The sequence below is a fragment of the Bidens hawaiensis genome, unplaced genomic scaffold (genome assembly GCF_021521415.1).
Source record: "Bidens hawaiensis isolate Kalapana, Puna unplaced genomic scaffold, B.hawaiensis_p1.1 tig00014257_1, whole genome shotgun sequence".
NCBI classification, from domain to species: domain Eukaryota; kingdom Viridiplantae; phylum Streptophyta; class Magnoliopsida; order Asterales; family Asteraceae; genus Bidens; species Bidens hawaiensis.
The window spans coordinates 592,851-612,785 of record NW_027492228.1 but is presented as its reverse complement, the minus strand read 5'-3'; the positions used below and the strand labels follow the sequence as shown (position 1 = coordinate 612,785).

Here is a 19,935-nt window from a genome sequence, read left to right as displayed (position 1 = left end):
CACATAACAATTAATAAATAAGCCTTCAAATTTCACTCTAAACTACATAATCTTTCTAGTTTATGGAATTCCTATAGTGGGCCTGGGCCTACTCTATGTATACTTTGTCTTCGTCTCTAGGCAAAGCTGAAAAAAAAACCCTACTTATAGGATAAATGAGTGTTTTTAGCTGGACAACTTTATAAAATAGTAATCAAGTTTCAAGATTGCTTCAATTAAGTCACTCATATTTTATTTCGTCTTAATTAGGTCACTCAAATTTCAATTTGTTTTAATTAGGTCACTCAACTTTTAATTTTATCTCAGTTAGGTCACTCAACTTTCAATAAATGTTATAATACTATCTTTTTTACCTTCATAGTATATGTTCATAACCAACATTTTTTTTATTTTTTATCATTAAATATATCACTTACAATAATATAGTAGTTGTCCCTCTCGTTTTAGAAAACAAATTGAAATGTAAGTGACCTAATAGGGACAAATTGAAAGTTGAGTAACCTGATTGAGATAAAACAAAATATGAGTGACTTAATTAGAACAAATATAAAATTTGGATACTATTCTATAGTGTTTTCCCTTTAACATATCATAATAAACCATAGACAAAATAGCAAAACTAATCCTTTATGTTTGCACATTTTTTCATTGGACGTCATTTGGTAAAAGAAATGACAGAAAACATCCTTTATGCTTAAAAGCTCTATCACGTTACGTCCTTTGGCACTAACTCCGTTAATTTTTCTCTTCAAAATCTGGTCAAATGAACCCCATTTTGAGGGCAATAGTGTCTTTTCTTATCCCTCATTTATTTCCCCTTATTTAATACAAAAAAAGCATATGTTAAATGCCAAAATTAATCATAAAAAAAAACCCATCGATTCTCTCTCTAAACAATCTCTAAGGCTGAGGGGTGTGGGGGGCGCGAGTGGGGGCGCCAGCCAATAATATTGTGACGTGTGGCAGAGAGAGAAACTTGATAAGATGGGTGTTGGTAGTGGTGCTCGCGCCCCGGGGCATGGTGTGGAGGGGCGCGAGAGGGGGCGCGAGTGGTTTTTTTTTTATTTTTTTATAAATGTATTAAAAAAACATATTATTAAAAAAACTCATAAATTATTTAAAAAAACACACATTAATTAAAAAAACACATTAATATCTAAAAAAAATTAAAGTACTAAAAAAAACATTATTCTTATTCTTCGGCTTGGTCTTCTTCGATCAACCTCTTCCGGATACGTTCCTTTTGTTTTTCCATCAGCATTTGGTCGACCGGATTTAGGTTACTGAAGTCTCTTGTAAGGAATTCCAAATCTCTCATTCTTTTTTTTTCCTTTTTGTCATTAGAGACCACCTCCATGGTTTTGTTGAATTTATTGAGGGATTCAACAAGATCGTTGATGTTTACGGCTTCCCCCTCAGCCGGTTTTTTGCCCCTGGCGTCCCTTCCCAATGGCCGCCTTCTCGGCGGTGAAGACGTTTCCTCCCCCGCAACGTTTAGGTCGAATCCGACCCGGCAATCCGACCCGGCGGAAGTGCTGTACGCTCCAGACGAACTAGTTTTAGTCCGTTTCGGCCCTACTTCCGCATCAACGTCCGGCGCCACCAGCTCAACCCACTTAGAACACCTTCTCAACCTCTCCCACACCTTTACATCGTCCCACGTCTTCACCGTCCCATACCTCCGCAGGCACTCCTGCCTCCACTCTTCGACAGTGAAATTATAAACCGCCAAATCGTCACTGCCACTTGGTCTCATACGACCGGCGTTCCTGTTGAACAGATTAGTAAACAAGCCGACAAATTTTCTGATTTCGGTCCACCGACCCGAAATCATATCGGCGTTCCGCTCTGTACTCCCAACGAGCGAATAGAACGTCTCCCTAACCTTTGTCCAAAAGACCTTGCTCTTTTGGTAGTCCGCTGCAAAATGCATAAATAAATTTATAAGTCATTTAACTTTTTTATTAAAAATCATTTTTAAAAACGTTAAAACAATTACCGCAACGCCGATCCTCAGAAGTGACTATCCAAGCCCGACACAGGGCTTCCTTCTCATCCGATGACCACGGAGTGATTTTCCGTTTCGTCCTTCCGGTCGAAGCCGAACCCGACCCGTCCGTTGCAATTTGTTTTTTCCGGTGGACGCGTCTTCTTTGTCCCGCAGCTTCACCTTCTGGTTCTTGTGTCTCCGGAACTACAAAGTTAGGAGACGGTTGTATGTTGGATGGTTGAAAGCCGGATGGTTGTTGCGACCCCGAATAAAACATCGCTTGGTCCGGTGCCGACCATAAATCCTCGTAACTGTAATCTGAATCTAGGTTTGGGTACCAATTTCCAGCCATGTTTTTAAAAAAAGGTTTGGAAGATGGGGTGATTTTGGGTTTTGGGTGTGGTATGCGATATTGGTATGTGATATTGGTGTTGGTTTGGGTTTGATATAGGTTGAATAGAGAAAAAAAATCGGGTTTGATTTTGGTTTGATATTGGTTGCAATGTATGGTATTATATAGTGTAAAAAAATTTTTTTTTTTTAATAAAAAACGAGCCCAACGGCTCTTTTCACGCATTCCCAGACCTCTTTCACGCTCCCCCCAGCCGCTACCCCACCCGCGCCTGCCTCTTTTTCCGCGCTCGCGCCCCTTTCGCGCCCCTCTCGCGCCTCGGTGGTGTGGTCCTCGCGCCCCGGGGCGCGAGCGTCTCGCCTCTTGCGCCCTTTCTCGCGCTCCGCACCCCTCAGCCTAAGTGAACTGTAAGTGTGAAGAGTTCAATGAACCAAAACACCACCACTTTGTGGCCATCACCACTACCACCGCCTAAGACCACTGTTAAATAACCCAGCCCTGACCTACAACCTCTTCCGTAATCACAATATTCGCAACGAATACTATATTCCCACTCCCAACCTCTAACCTCCGGCAGCATCCACCACCATCGCCGTCTGTCTCAAACTGTTTCAGATTTGAGAAAAAGAACGAGTAGTTGAAAAGAGGGTTGGATCTGAGAGTTCCCTGGGTTGAAGAGGTGATGAAATTTGGGGAAAATTATAAATTAGGGTTATGTTGTTTAAGAATTGTTGAATAGGGGAAGAAAGAGACGCGATGGTTGTCTTGCGATGTCATCCGTGGTGGTTGAGGTGGTGGCGACGGTATCGGCAATGAGAGGGGGTTTGTGGTGGGCCGGTGGATGTGTGGGGGTTGATCTACGGTGTAGGGGTGGTGCTTGGTGGTGATCAGTGGTGTTGGGAGAGGATTAGAATAAGGTGGTGTTTCGGGTCAGGCGGTAGTTGAGCCGGGTGGTGGTCATGACGGCAGGTGGTGGTGGTTTGGTTGGTGATGGTTGTGGTTGAGAAGATGAAGATGAAGATGAAGATGGAGGGGGGGGAGAGTTTGTTTTATATGCTTTTATTTTTTAGTTTTGATTATTAAATTACTTATTAAATTACAAACATGCCCTCAAGTGCCTTGCATATGACCAGATTTAACAAGAAAAAAATTAACGACATTAGTGTCAAAGGACGTAACGTGATAGAGTTTTTAAACATAAAGGATGTTTTCTGTCATTTCTTTCACCAAAGGATATCAAATGAAAAAACGTGCAAACATAAAGGACTAGTTTTGCTATTTTGTCTAAACCATAACATCATGTCGATTGTACAAAGGGCTTAGTAGTATAAGGTTCATTGCTAAGGGGCTCTAGACAATGGCGAAGCTTACTTACGGCCGGGGAAAGCCCCCCCCCCCCCCCCCCCCCCCGCCGGTTTTTTCGCGTAGTAGTGTAAATTTACCTGTTTTCGTCCGAAGTTTTTTATGCGTAGTGTAAATTTAGGCGTTTTCGACCGAAAATTTGAGTCCGGCCCCCCATCGTTTGTGAATTTTTGTATACATTTTGAGTCCCCTCTGCGGTGTCTTAGTCCAAGCTTCGCCACTAGCTCTTGAAGTGTTTTGGAAACAAAAGGAGAGATGGTATATAATTGTTTTAGTACGAGGCATAGAGTGAACTCTAAACATCCACACTACTTTGGTGAATGGTTTAGTTTGGCTTCTTTCAAAAATATCCATTGTGCGCTTTGTTTAGTACTTGTACAAACTTTAAGATGTGTTCATTTTTAAATTTATACTAGTATTGCGACCTCCCGCATTGCGGGGGGTTGCGACAACGCCAAGAAAAGGCGGCTTTGAAACACCCAAAATCAGGTCAACACCCCACATCTACAACCATAGAAAAGATTCGAAGGTCCATCACCACCATAAACCACCACCGCCGTAACTTAGAGCTCCAAATTGGAACCCGACAATAGTCATTCCCCCACCGCCTAGGTTTCCAACATAGAAGCCGGCGACAACCACCACCGTTGTCGATTATTAGAGCTCCAAACACAACGCAAAAAATCGCCAGCTTAGCCACCACCTAGGGTTCGAAAACAAAGCTCGACAACGGCCATCATCGGAAGAGAGAGCAGTTTAACATCACCATCTTACCTCCGCCACCAAGGATTCCAAAATGGAAGCCAGCAACAGCCGGCATACACTCAACGGCATAGTTAACCTCCTACGTGATAAAGGAATTATACCAACCCAAATACCTGCACATTTTGAAAGCAAAACAATGCAAAGTCAATAATAACTATCCATACGACAACCATACTTTTTGCAACTATTATAATAAAACTAAAAGAAACATGTTAAAAAGCAAACAGCCATCACAGAGGTTGCCTCATAGAAGTCTCCTACAATCGCAACAAAGGAAATTATAGCAAATCAAACACTTGCATAGTTTGACAGCCAAAAGAAAACAAACAATACCACCACTTTATCTACGAAATTTAAAAACATTTATACTACAAAATAATAAACTTAATGGTTAGAAAATAACCAGAACAACTTGCGAAAAACAGAAGCACGCACTGAATACATCCATGAATTCATAAAGATGATCTGCAATATGTGCCATAAAAATGTAATTAACCAAGTTCTCATAACAATAAGGACAAATGATAATGATGACACTTCATGTCTATAAACAATTAATGGCTTCATTTGAATAAAAGCTAGCAATATACTAATGTTTCGTAATAAAGCTATTGTATTTCCCACTGCTATGTATCTCCATTGTTAATACTCTTCATTACTCATGTATGTGTAGGATTCAATTTTTTTTCTTCTAGAAAATAGAAGTTTCTGGTGCCTCATTGCCTCAAGAATGTCTCTGACTTATAACTAATTTATCAATAGATTGCAAAGCCTAAGGAACTGGCACAGTTGAGATTTTGCATAATTCCTTTCATTTAAACATTAACAAGCATAAAACAACAATTTTAGCTACTTCAATCTGCATAACTGATTTGTCAATTACAAATTTACCTCAGACAATATATGTTACACACAGCACATTTTGTGATAAACATTAATTAGCAGTTATATACCTAAGTGAGAGTAGGCATCAAAGCTGATCTTATCATGAAATCGACTTTAACTTTAAAGTATTTTAAATAATAACCAGCATTTGCACACCTAGTGACTTCCTTATATAAGTCAACAACATAATACAAAATGCCCCAAAAGTAAAAATTAATTAATAAGTCAATAAAGTCAAACATCAAGATAAAACGAAGAATGCATGAAGTAGTCTATAACCAAGAATGCAGAATAAAGTCGACTTAGAACTTTGGATCAGCCGCCATAGAAACGGCTGGTGGTCGATGGGCCCCGGTCTCCGACCGTCGTCGCCTGGGGTTCCAAAATGGAACCCGGCAACAGACACGGCATACCGTCCGCCTAGGGTTTCCAAAATTGAACCCGGCAACAGACGAATCAGAGCCGCAACAGTCGAAAGTCTCTCAACTGTCGGGTAACCACCAAATACGGCCTAAAAACAAAACTTAGCATTTCAACAAACATTTGACATGCACTTAACTTCAATAAGCAAGAAACAAAATGCAAACACGAAAGTGACTTTCCTCAAATTAGACCTCAATTGTGTACAGAAAAGAAAACTTAAATACGGAGAATCAACATTCAGAAGAAGAGATATACATGCCGACGACTGTCCTCCGTAAGTTTGTTGCCGGAAACCTCCAATTAAATCACCGCCGACCTAAGCCCGTGACCGGAAACGTCAAATAAAAGCTTGATGATGGAAACATAATAAAATTTCAAAACAGAACCCTCACCTTCAGCAAAAGACATTGACATCGAAGGGAGGATTAATTAGCATTCTTCGTTTGCAGCGGTGACAAACAGAGCCGCTCTATGCATTTGTGTGTTCTAAGAACAAGAGAATAATAATTAAATTAACAAAAGGGTATATAGGTGAGACACGTGTAAAGCTACATGACCACGCGGAGCACTCCTACATCAATACAAAATGTACAACCATGAGTGCACAACACATTAAAGCCTAAAAGTAGAACTGGGTCTGTGAAGTTGTTTAAAATCTAACTAATATATTAAAGCAATACAACTTTGTCGACATGTCCTTTACCTAGGTTCTTTATATAGGCTTCCATGTCATCAACCTTCCGTAAATCTAATTTCCACATATTCACAACAATATTTTAATCAATGATATTAACTTTTATATTTTTGTAACTTATTAATGTAATTATGATATTAATTATTCTAATTATTGTTATAATTAAAAAACTTATTAAAGTTACTAGGTTTAAATTGTTCATCATTTCTTCTTTTAAAGGCACATGCTTCGTTCAAAATTCATAACTCTCCCCATCGTTCGTAACCAGATTCTTCGCCTCATCTATAACCGGTTCTTCATGATTTGTCTGTTTCATATACCAAACAACATCAAATATGTTCATCGTTTGCAATTATCAGGTATGATTTATATTTTAATGTTTAATCGATTTTTGTGAAGAACAACATCTAATTTAACTAATATATTATGTAACATTTTAGGTTTTCATTTTATTCGGTTATCTTGTTTTATCCGTGTTTGAACGTTAATCGGATCTTAATTTCTATTAAGAACGTTGTAGTTATGAACTATTAAGTTTTTTTATAGTCACATTGAGTCCTTCATGTTTACTCATTGTTTAGTTACTAATTATATCATAAAATATTCATAAAATGGCCATTTAACAAACTAGAAAGACCATATCTATCATTTATGGAAACTGCTCACCATGGAACGCCGGAGCGTTGCGCGGCCGGCCCTAGGCTCGCTGTCACGCGGCGTGGGGGGGTATCTGGTCAGTTAGTTCGTTTATTCTTGTTTGTTAAACTCGTTTAAGGCATGAAATCATGTATTTTCGGCATATTAGCAAGAAGTAAGGACCAATAAACCATCTAATAACTGAAATATATGTTATAATTCGTTTACTTCCTGCCCAAGATCATATCTTTTGATCATATTCAGTGATTCTTTTATTAATTACGCGATTTCTTGCTTAAACGGGCCAAAAAGCTTTTAATTAGTTTGTTTAGGCTTTTCTTATATAAACTAACCATAAACCCCTGCCACAAAACTTTGCCTAAACCCTAACAAACATCCCTCAGTCGTCACCCTCTCTGTCTCTCTCAATCCTCTTTGGTTTTTGGTGTTTTTGTTGAAGAACCGTTCCTAACCGGTTGACTTTGCTAGTCCAAGGACCTTTGACTCGTTGTATCTCGTTGTTCGTTCACATTCCGGGTAAGTTGTAAACTGAGTTTTCATTTATAAACATTCTCTAGTCGACAACCCTCAATTGATTTATGAGATTGAAGGTTATTGACTGGTCAATTGCTCTAAAGCCCGATAAAGGGTAAAATAGTCAATCTGTTTGACTTCTCATTTTCTCATACTTTTGGTCGGATTCAATGTTCGGTCCAGAAGACTTTTCTTCTCGTAATTAAATTTTAAGGTTTGTGACAAAAACCCGACTCCCGACTCGAAGTTCGGATTCTGGTCAGACTCGACTCGTTTAAACGTTAAAATCGACATAACTCGAGTTATACTTATCTGTTTGGATTGATTCCAGCGGCATTAGATTTTCTTTTACTCATACTTTCATACAGTTAAGTTTCAGGTTCTGTTGGATATTCTCGTTCTACGCGTTAATCGGAAGACTTCTTCGTTTAATTTTAAAATCATATGAACTCGCTTAATCTCTAAGGTGAGTTTTGTCATTCCCCCGTTTTCACGTATTTTCAAACGTTTTGGGGCGTATACGTACTTATAGTATTTCATATTATACATATCTTAAGCATTAGCAAACGTTATATTGTGTGTGAATTGCTAGACATAAATGTTATTTGATTACCTGTTTAATTTGCGCATTCGGAGAGGTCCACCATATTCTCATTATAGTATGATCATACGACCGTCTAGTTTTAACCGGCTCCCGATTCGTTTGGCAATGGTTCGCTTGACACTTTAATTGCTCATTGGTTTGGTTTATTTATCGCTTTATTTACGTTTTGCTATCTTTTCATATTATATATATCATTGCAAAACTAATGACTTGCTCACTCAACATATTTGTTGACAAAATTTATTGTATTTTCTACGTATAAGCAGGTTATCGTATGAATTGAAGAATTGAAGTCATGGATTGCTAGTTGAGACCATAGGCTTATTCAAGAATAATTTAATTTGAGACATTTGATTTATTTTCTTTATTGTCATGGATTATTGTTTTGGAATTATTTGCTATATTTGGATATTTGTTTTTACATGGAATAAAATAACTTATTAGATATTGTCATATTTATTGTATGATAGTTACCTCGAGCTATGAGCAATCATGCTTACGCCCCGACATTTCCGCCTTAGGTTGGGGTGTGACATATTAAAGCAACACAATTTTGTCCACATGTCCTTCACCTAGGTTGTCCACATAGGCTTCAATATCATCAAACTTCCATAAATCTAATTTCCACATATTCACACCAAAATTTTAATCAATGATATTGACTTTTATATTTTTGTAACTTATTAATTTAATTATGATATTAATCTAATCTAATCTAACTAATATATTAAAGCAACACAATTTTGTGCACATGTCCTTCACCTATGTTGTCCACATAGGTTTCCATGTCATCAACATTCCATAAATCTAATTTCCATATATTCACAACAAAATTTTAATCAATAGCAACTTTATTACAAGATTAAAAATGGTGAAATTACAAGATTAATCCATTCAAAGTTAATAGCAACTTTATTTAATTAAGTTGTGAAGTATAAACTTGGAAAAAAAATTAGAGAAATATATAAACAAAGTGTTCAAGTATTGATATAATTTTTACGTGGCATTCAACTAGGCCATCTACCAGGTTGCCACTTCATCAATTTCCCTAAAATGCAATTTTCACATAATTGTACTTTATGTTTTAAAATAAATGTCTGTTTAATAGGTTTATTTAACTCATTAAGTTTTAAACAGTTTCACCATAAATTAAATATTTTCTCAAAATAGAATGAAAATTTTCATTACTATTCATTTAAAATTATTTATAGAAATTACTAAAATCAATTTTTTTTAAACAACTTCTATATGCAATCTAATTAACAAAAATATTTAATTTATCACTAATTCAAATACAGATTTCATTATTATTAATTTTGCAGTAATTTAGGATATATAACTTGTGGTATGTTTTCGTATTTGAATTAAAGTAAGAATTTATGTAAAAGTATTTTTTTATATAAATATGACATTTGCATTTTACTAAATTATAATATATATATCTATGACGTTTTAAATATGTTCTAACCGTGTGTAACACATGCAATTATCCTAGTTTAATATATATAGTAATGTGTTGTACCAGTAACAATGTTGTATTTTTTTGCCTATTTGAATATAATTTGTTTCATGCAAAGTTTTATATCAATAGAAAAAAACTATTAAGCTTTTTACACAACCTAAACTTGATAGATAATTACGCGGATACTCCAAGTAACTACGTCTAAATAATGCGTTAAGATAACACACAACATATGAGCTGATCAAGTCAGTAAGCTTATAATGTAATTCGATCTCAATGTATCGGTGTTTATATCACTATAGAAATTAAATACATTGTAGAGACAACATCACAAAACACAACTCTAGCAACGAATTAAAAGGCCATGCCGCCATACTTTATTTTCTTTTTATTTACTTATTTATTTTTGTACAACTTTCATTTGCACAGACAACTAGCAAGACGCTAGAGTCAAAACAAACATAAAACTGAGTTACAAAGAAAAATTACACTAATTTTTTCAATTTAAAGTTCTAAATGAGGACCAATTTTTAATCGATAGAAAGGCCAAAGAATTAATGTCTTCCATCACTTTAGAAACCCACCACCACTTTATCTTTAAAAACAGGCTCGTTTCTCACTTCCCAAATGCACCAGCACTCCGTCGTTATAATACCATGCACCGTCTTCTTCTTTTTGATACACACCAGCGGAAAATTTATGTATTTCGAGAAGGTATCGAACCGTAAAACCGAAAATTAAGGGAATATTACACCACGAAGTTATGAAACTCCAAACATGATTAGCGAGTTGGTATAAAATAAACAAGTGATCAGCAGATTCCGGTTGAACATCTCATATACCACATTCGCATCTATCAGTTTGAATATTTTGAAAACTTAAATCGACCCGGGTCATGATCCGATCTTTCTCCGCTTTCTATATAAAAACATTTACTTTTTTCGGGACCCAGTTTTTTCAAGCCATAATAACTTTTATAAATTTACAATTCCAAAATCACATTTGTTCCGGGTGATTCGTGTTATTTATAATTGCATAAGGCTAAAACCTAAAAACACAAACACAAGGGGCAAAACCGTCATATCCCGAATCAAAGATGCACCAAGCAAATCCACCGGTCCAACCGCCAGATCTAAAATAAATCTACGGTCAGAAACACCGATCCGTGTGCTTCAATCTTATTGGCCAACAATCATACCACGTCAACCCCATGTATATATAAACCAACCCAAACAGAAACGAATTCATATAACAAGCCACCCACAACTTCAATCACCGGAATATTCCTTCCATCATTTTTCCGACGACGAAATGGCCGGAAGAGGCAAAACCCTAGGTTCTTCAGCCGCGAAGAAAGCCACTTCTAGAAGCAGCAAAGCCGGCCTTCAATTTCCCGTTGGCCGTATCGCTCGGTTCCTCAAAGCCGGCAAATACGCCGAACGTGTCGGCGCCGGAGCTCCGGTGTACCTCGCCGCCGTCCTCGAATATCTCGCCGCCGAGGTAACAAGCTGTTCAATTTCATCATTCCGTTATCAATTCTTGATTTAGTTGCGTATTTTGTGTGTTCAGTTTCTAGGGTTTGTAAATTTTAGAGTTTCATAATTTGGGGGAAATTTATAATTTGTGAAATGAATAGTCAGTGCTTAGGTTAAGTGTTCAATTTCCTCATTCTGTTGTCAATTGTTCATTCAATTGTGTATTGGGTGTTTTCAATTTCTAGGGTTTCGTAATTTGGGGGTTTTAATAATTTTTAAAATTGGGTGTTCGCAGGTGCTTGAATTGGCGGGAAATGCTGCTAGGGATAATAAGAAGACGAGAATTGTGCCGAGGCATATTCAACTGGCGGTGAGGAACGATGAGGAGTTGAGTAAGCTTTTGGGTGATGTTACGATTGCTAATGGTGGTGTGATGCCGAATATTCATAACCTTTTGCTACCGAAGAAGGTGGGTTCGTCAAAGCCCCCTGCTGATGATGATTGAAGAAGAGTTTGGGTTAGGGTTTTGAAGTTAGTTGTTTTTGGTTTGGTTGTGTTTTGCGGATGGTGTACATTGGTGATAGTAGTTGGTACTGGTTAGCTTGTTTGGTTAATGAGAAATGATATTTCCTTGTTTAAAAACCAAATCAAATCATATAAACTTTGAAGAATCATAACACACCGAAGTTTGTTTGCACTTGCTATTTAGATTGAGTGGATTTTTGTGAGATCCCGAACTATTTAGATAATAAATTATAATGAATGAAGAATGAAGTTTACCGTGGGTTATAAGTACAACAATGGATGCTGGTTTGATTTTGTGGTGGAGGCGCACCATTAGAGTTTTTGAAATATTTATTTATGTTTCAAAGCTAAATGGGTTTTACCTAGGGTGGGCAACTTAACCGTCATAACTGCCATAACTAAACCGATTTTAACCGCTAACTGACATAACCAATGTGTTGGTTTAATGAATTTTTGAAAACCGTCTAATATGGGTCGGTTTTGGTTAAAGATAATTTCAAACCCGTCATAACTGAACCGACCTGTTTATTTAACCAACAATATGTTTGGGATTAACTTTCACCAAACATATTGTTAGATTTGTACCATTTTTATGTTTTCAGTTCAACGCTAGTAATTGATTTAACTTGAACTTCATTGATAGATTATGTAAAGTTGTTTTTTTATAATATTTGGTATTAATGCCATCAAATATATATTTTGTTGGATTACGTTGTTGTATTTTTTAATATTTGATACCAAAATTTTTAGGCTCAATTACATGGTGTTGGTTATGGTTAACCGACCCATAAGCGACTCCTTATAACCATCAAAACCGATTAACCGAAACCGCCATAACGGATTGGTTATGGTTATGGGTTTGGCCCAAAACCGTCCCAAACCGACCCATGTACACCCCCAGTCGGCTAGTCTTACCCATGTATGATATTGACTCGTCGAATTGTTGACGCTATGTTGGGTTATGCGATTCTCACCTGACTTCCCATCCGTATCTCACTTTTCTAAGTGTGATAGGAGAAACCGTTTCTATAATGTGGCATTGAAATTACACTTTTTTTTACCTCCACATCATCGTGACACAATCTAATAGCTTTAAGGACAAGCTTAATAAGACCAACTGTAGTGGGGCGTTGTGGAGGGGAAAACACACCCAAAACGCCGAGAACTCCGCCCCCCTAGCGCTTTGGGGTTGTTTTGATTCCCAAAGTCTCTCAATGTCGTCATATAGAAAATGTTGAAGTTGGAAGGAGCAGAAGGAGGGGGCCAATGGACATGGGAGGTGGGGGCTTTTACCACTACAGATGACCTAAGACGTTTGCCCCTACCACCCGAGTTTGGAAAAAGCCCCAACACAACTACAACATTTGTACAACCTTGTATGGTAGCGTTATCGCATAAATGGTAAAGGCCCTAGGACATTTGGGAGAACCTATTAAAAAAAAGATCATCCCACCACTTTTCCTTTTTTTTTGTTTAAATTAAATACTATTTAATCAATAAGATTATTGAAACCAATAATAAGACGTTTTTCTCTTTCTCCTTTTGTCCACCACTACGGATGCCTTAACCACTTCCACTCTATTGACCAACAATTTAATTTTAGAACTCAATCTATGTCAAAAGCACACCTTGTTGAAGTTTTGAAATTGACTTACTTTTATACAACACATACACACTCTGGTAATACATGGTGGAGTGATGCCGAATGTTCATACTCATTTGCTTCCCAAAAAGACAGCTTCAAAATGTGATGAATAGGTTGAAATTTAGATCGGTTTGTTATTGATTGCAAATGAAATTTAGATCGGTTTATTAGATCGATTAGATTGGTATGTTTGTTATTGATTGTAAATGAAAGATTTGGGAATTTTAATTGATGCAATTTGACATCTTTGTTTGTACACGCAAATCAGGTTAATCCGGTTGTTGGTTTGGGTTTTGGAACTCTTGGAACAATCTCTTGAATTAGTAAGTAGAAAAGCAAGGAACTTAAACGTGTTGTGTAGCGGGTTGATGTTGACATGAATGTTAAAATTTTACACACTTTGATATTTTGTCACACAAATGAGTAATGACTAAGAAAAGGATTTGTGTGTTTGTGGGTTTACAGAAACACGAATCATTTAGCATGTTGTTTTCTCTTTTTAATAACTATTTCTTGGTTTAAAAAAATTAATACCAACATAAATATATTATTTAGTTTTATATAAATAAATATATTATTTAGTTTTATTTAAGTATTTTGTATTAGTTATTAACATTAAGCTTTTATATGTAACGAATTTTCACGTTGATTTAGAAAGTAATTAATTTTAAATTTCAAAGAAGGAAATTTTCACTTAATGTTTGTTTCGCAATGAAAGTTAATAAAAGCTAAGTCCAATCGCTTTAGGTTGGTTGTTTGTTTTTTGAGACAGCTTGTTTTAACACATAGTCAGCTATGCATTCTATTATCTAAAGTTGAAGCCAAAAACAAAATGAAACTACTAATTTTAGTATGAAGGATAAAATTATAAATTAAATTACAAATATTGTATAAAAAAAATATTTAGAGATTTATAAATTTTTAACTTTTTATTTCCATATTGTGTATTGTGTAATTTATTCTACTATAATATATATATATATATATATATATATATATATATATTTCACATTATGTTATTATTTAAATAAATTTATTTATTCTAACCCGTTTTCTACACGGGTACCTAACCTAATACTATACTAATAAACAAAAAACTAATGATGCTTAGTTGTCATAACCACATCCAATCCTAGCATAAAATTCTCTCTAAATATTCTAATATCTGTTCTCCTTGATGCATGCTATCTATGGGTCATTGGTGAAAATGGTATAACCCATCAGTTACAACATTTTCAATATATTTCAAGATATTATGCAAACATTAATTATCATTTACAACAATTTAATACCTAAAACATAAGTATGCTCAATATATACCTTACTTTTATTTAAAAAATCAACATTTTTTAAAAATAAGGACTCATGAATTCAACATTTTTAGAATCCTGCAATTCATGTTTTTTCTGAAATATTATAATCCAAGTTGTTTGTTTTTTGGAAACTGTCAATTCCGTATTTTTTTTATTTTATTAATATTTATCACATACTCATTTTCAACAAAAGAAATAGGATTATATACAAAGATAACTTTTTATGACGGTTACTTTCATATGGCATCTACCAAATCATTTTATATACTATTAGTTATTTGGTTTTATTATTGTTGTGAATCAGTTTAAATTCGTTTTTACTGCTTCTTTGTACTCTTAGCAGTATTGAACTCATAGCAATATTTAATCATTTTCTGTGTTTTCTATATAAATGTAAATTTGAGATTATGTATTTCTTATTATTTGTATTATATATTTAATTTCTTTTTTACCTTTTATTTTATGTCTTTACTAGGTTATAACCCGTAAACTACACGGGACTGTGTATCAAACATTTTGAAAAAAACTAAGTATAATTTATAATAAATAAATCTATCTACCTATACTAATAAACAAAAATAATGAGGAGGATATGTTCTAACCACATTCAATTCTAACTTTAATTTTCCTCATATTTTCTAATCTTTACTCTCCTTAATCTATGTTATCCATGACTCATGAGTCATGAGTTGAATTGGTATGACCCATTAGTTGTAAGTCATATGAAAAAAAAAGCGTATTTAATGTAATTTAAATCATACTAATTTTTATTAACCCGTTACATCTAAATTTACTATTCGATATAGAAAGTTTGACCATGAAAAAAAACATATAAACTATTGAACATCTATAATAAGTTTAAAATCAAACAGTGAATTATTAAATTAGTTAAATAATGATTAACGAACCATTATCGTATAATAATTAGTGATATATGTCTAAATATATATTTAATTATGTGTGTACTTCAAATTTTGTTAAAAATTCAAATATATTATTTTACAATTTGAACAACACTATTTAACTTACATTCGTATTAATCATATAAAACGACTTTAATATGCTTAGGTAATCACCAATATTTGATTTTGTCATCTTAAAGTATTATTTCAATCTTAGAAAAATGTAAAATTTAAATATGTAGCATTTCAAGTGTGTGTGATAATATTAAAATTGATCTATATATTTAAAAGAAGACCCCTAATTTACGTATGATTAAATACCTAATTTGGTTATTTGACAAATCACGTGTAATACACGGGTTCAAAAGCTAGTACAAATTATATTTAACAATGTTTCACTTACAATTACATGTTACTTAATTTCACTTAAGTAGACATGAATGTCTTATTTACTTCTAGACCTTATTCAAGACCTACAAGTAGTAGTCAATTATAACTCCGTAATACAAAGTCTAAACAAAAAATTGAATATTTGCAACAATTCACTTTCCTTGGTTTTATACCCGTCTCAGTGTAGGCTTTCAAAATAATATAATCAAAATTTAACCAACCTTTTATCCTAAAAAACTAACTTAAAGACGGAGCGATTACAAGCATACGAGAGCAATTCACTTGGAGTATAATTTTTGATTTAATAGTCTACTTTATGAATAAAGTGATATGAGGTTTTAATCATTGAAAATGAGGTGGACGTTTGTAGGACAAGCTGATATGATGATTCTTAGGACTACACAATCAATAAATTGCAACAAATCCTGTTATAAAAATACAATTTCTCCAAAACTTAACATACATATTTCTAAAATATCGCATCTTAATTTCCCTATAATTTAGTTACACTAACAAAGTACCTTCAACAAACTTTCTGGTTGAATCATCCCACACATAAGCACATTCTTTGACCCGTAATAGGGTCAATGACAAGAGTTACAGGAACATATCCCAATTTGTAGTATGTTTTTATCTCGCAACACTCTTCTACATCATCACACACCTAAATGCACCACCAAAATAAAAGAAAAGAAAATGACCATACAGTGATTATAAGTTTAACTAATTTGATTTAAAAGCAATAAAAATAACCCAAATGTTAATAGTCGAACTCTGCTTTGTTAGATGAAGAAAGTGGTTGGTCCATTCTTAATTAGGAGTTTGCTAATACTATCCAACAGCTTTTAACTAAGAAGCTAATCCTTGAAAGATTTGGAAGACATCAAGGCGCTGGCTTTCTTTGGTTTAGCAATAGATTATAAAAAAATCGGCTTCGTGGTTAAACGGGTGTAATTTCACATTTGTGTAATAATTGGCGTTGTTCTATTTTGCCTCGCCTCTTATGAGGTGTGTTTATAAAAGTTAACTTTAAAAAAAAAAAATACCCGTTCCATAACCCTTGTATTCCATTTTCTATTTTGACCTTCCATGTTAATTTGACTTCAAACAAATTTAATCTTACATGTCTCCAAATCCACAACAGTAGACATATATCTTTACAGTTTTGACTTTAATTTTGACCTGCAATTAAATAGTGCATCATATTTTCATAAATTCCTAAATTGTCCCTCATGCCCCGTAACCATTTCTACAGCAAACTACCCAGCCTTTTTGTTGGCATATTAGTGAGCTTTATAGTGATATTTGCTAATGAAATTGTTGAAGCATAAATAAAAACAAAATTGAATATTGCATTTGAAACAACTATATAATATTCATTTTCAAGATTTAACGGTCTCAATTAAACAGAAAAAACCTTAATTCCAGCTTCATTGCAGACATCATATGTAGGAACTAAATTTTCATGAAACCAACTCCGGAGATCAAGAACTACCCTGCAATTGTTATATATAAACTCAGATTTGGTTGCTATAATTGTGTTTATTGCTGAATGGTAGAAAACTGAAAATATAAACTAAAAACCTGTTTTCTAGCAGAAATATTAGAGCTTCAGTATTGGAATCAGTATTGGAAATAGTGCCTGGTATCTTAGACTATGGCTTCAATCTGATGCAATTTATTTATTATATCAAAACATCATTAAGATTTTAAAAACCATATTTCCTGATTATACTTGTAATATAGGTACTAATCTAGGTAGATCTTTACCCATTTACAAAAGGATATATTTTACCTGTTTAACAAAGTCCATAAGAAATATCAAGTGAGTAATAACTGTATAAACCTTTAGTTTTTCGCTTGACAACCATGATAAGCTATCATCAAACATTCTCTTATGATTAAACTTCTAACAAAAAAACATATTTTTCCAATACTATTTTAGGATAAAAACATGCAAATGAACATTAGATCGCAAAATGGAGGATAAAAGTGTTCATGGATACTTGAATATGTTCTTAACAGGGAGGTCAGATAGAATAAACAGAAGCCTCCCTCAAAAGTCTGTAGTTTGTATCCAGCTTCAGCATCCCAAGTGACTGCTGTACCTTAATCATCTTGTTATCCCCACATGTGACAATTGCTTGTTAGGATGAGCAAAAGTCATATCATTTACACCACCAATATGAGCATCGATCTATACTTAATGTAACAAAATAGATAAAAAGAAATTAAGTATCTATGTTTTCTGTTGTATATGTATGTGGTCTATAACCAAGAAATCAATCAATTTAACAAACAAACAAACCTGGTAATCTTGTATGTGATTGTATGATAATGAAATAGCAACCTGGATTAATCTTTGAATCGTGAATCACTTTCAGATAAACCTATTTGCGGGTTACACGCAATGATTTATCGGATAAGACAGAGATATTCTGTAGATGGAATTGGATTTTGATGATTCTATGTGATGATGAAGAACCAGAGAGAAGTAACCGTATTCTCTGTTCTATTCCTATGCGATCGAGATTATTGATTATCTTTATGCAAGGGAATACATTGATCAACATATATGGTCAATTCCCTCATGAGCTCAAATATTAATTAAGCTCATTTCATATACCACTCCAAATAAATAAATAACAATCCAATGTTATTATAAAGCCCAAATAACCTTTAGGATTAAATCGAGTCCGCACTCCTGCGTCACCTAACTCGTTTAATCTCTAACGTTATTTCCTCGATCGACAAGTTAATCCTATAGCACTAAAATAACCAACAATCCTCCCTCATTTTAGTGATATCCATGATTAACTTAACCCTCATCACAGAAACGCAAACGTATGCATAAATGAAAATGTCCTGCGGATTGAATTTTCATCCTAGTAAATTACACGATCCAAATATTCGAATATCGGGGTGTCCTATGGATTGAACCCTTGCTATTTGTTTGAATACTTGAAGGTAAAATACACATACGTTTATAAATCCAAATTCCACTCGACACAATATTTTACTAGCCTGTGTCCTAATCCTTCAAAGAATATATCAAAGCTCAAGTCCAAAGCTTCTTGAAGCGGCTAAACTTCATATTCTTATAGATAGTTCATTATTCTCGCACATGCACTGCAATTTATCAGTGAACAATTAAGAAGCTATACTTCAACCTACTTTATCTCGCGGTCCAAACACAAACCTTGGGATGTTCATGATATTGTGTTTCAATATCTATATGACAAGATTTCCTCATTGAATTCAGCATCTAACGTTGTATTAGATGGGAATTGGGTGTCTTGACATATGATATTAACGTATGGACTTTAGACCCATCCCCATGACTGATATGTTCACGAGATCTCTTCCTAACTCTTTAGTTAGATCATCAGCCAAATTATACTCATAAATTACAAACTCAACAGATATCACATCTTGCATGATCAGCTCATGAATCATGCTACGTATAATATATAACCGTCTAGACTTTCCATTATACATCTGATTATTACCCTTAGCCAGCACTATCCCATCTGATAGATTTTGGTGATATCGGTTTGACCACAATATAATTTCATAATAACAGTTTCCTGGCCATTCAACCACTTTCATCAGTTGTTGCAAATGCTAGAAATTCACATTCTATTATCAAGTGATGCAAATTCATTCTTTAATTACCTAAGTAATGAAACCTCCTCTTAAGAGAGAATACACATCCACTTAGTTATATAACTTGTATCAGAATACCCTTCTAAAACTGAAGGAAATCCTGAATAACACAAACCATAGTTCATGGTTTCTTTCAGGTACTTAAGCAGTCTGTTTACTGCTTGTCAATGTTGAGCACTACTAATTACTAGCATATCTGCTCAACTTACCCATAACATAAAATATGCCAGTCCTTGTGCTAATCATAACACACATTAAGCATCCATAAGCCTGGAAATTGGATCTATGGGAGTACTTAAAAGAGAATAATTG

The 19,935-nt window shown here is 34.5% G+C and overlaps 1 protein-coding gene across 1 annotated transcript in view; it reads left to right on the top strand.

Annotated features, from left to right (window-relative positions):
* Positions 1-10,998: 10,998 nt before the first annotated feature.
* The window catches only part of LOC143546177 (histone H2A.6-like), a 74,325-nt gene continuing 65,388 nt past the window's right edge, over positions 10,999-19,935 (top strand). Inside the window, exons 1-2 of the mRNA XM_077037893.1 lie at positions 10,999-11,207; positions 11,478-11,705. Coding sequence (XP_076894008.1) covers positions 11,019-11,207; positions 11,478-11,687 — 399 coding nt within the window. The 5' untranslated portion in view covers positions 10,999-11,018 and the 3' untranslated portion in view covers positions 11,688-11,705. The remainder of the gene's footprint in view (positions 11,208-11,477; positions 11,706-19,935) is intronic.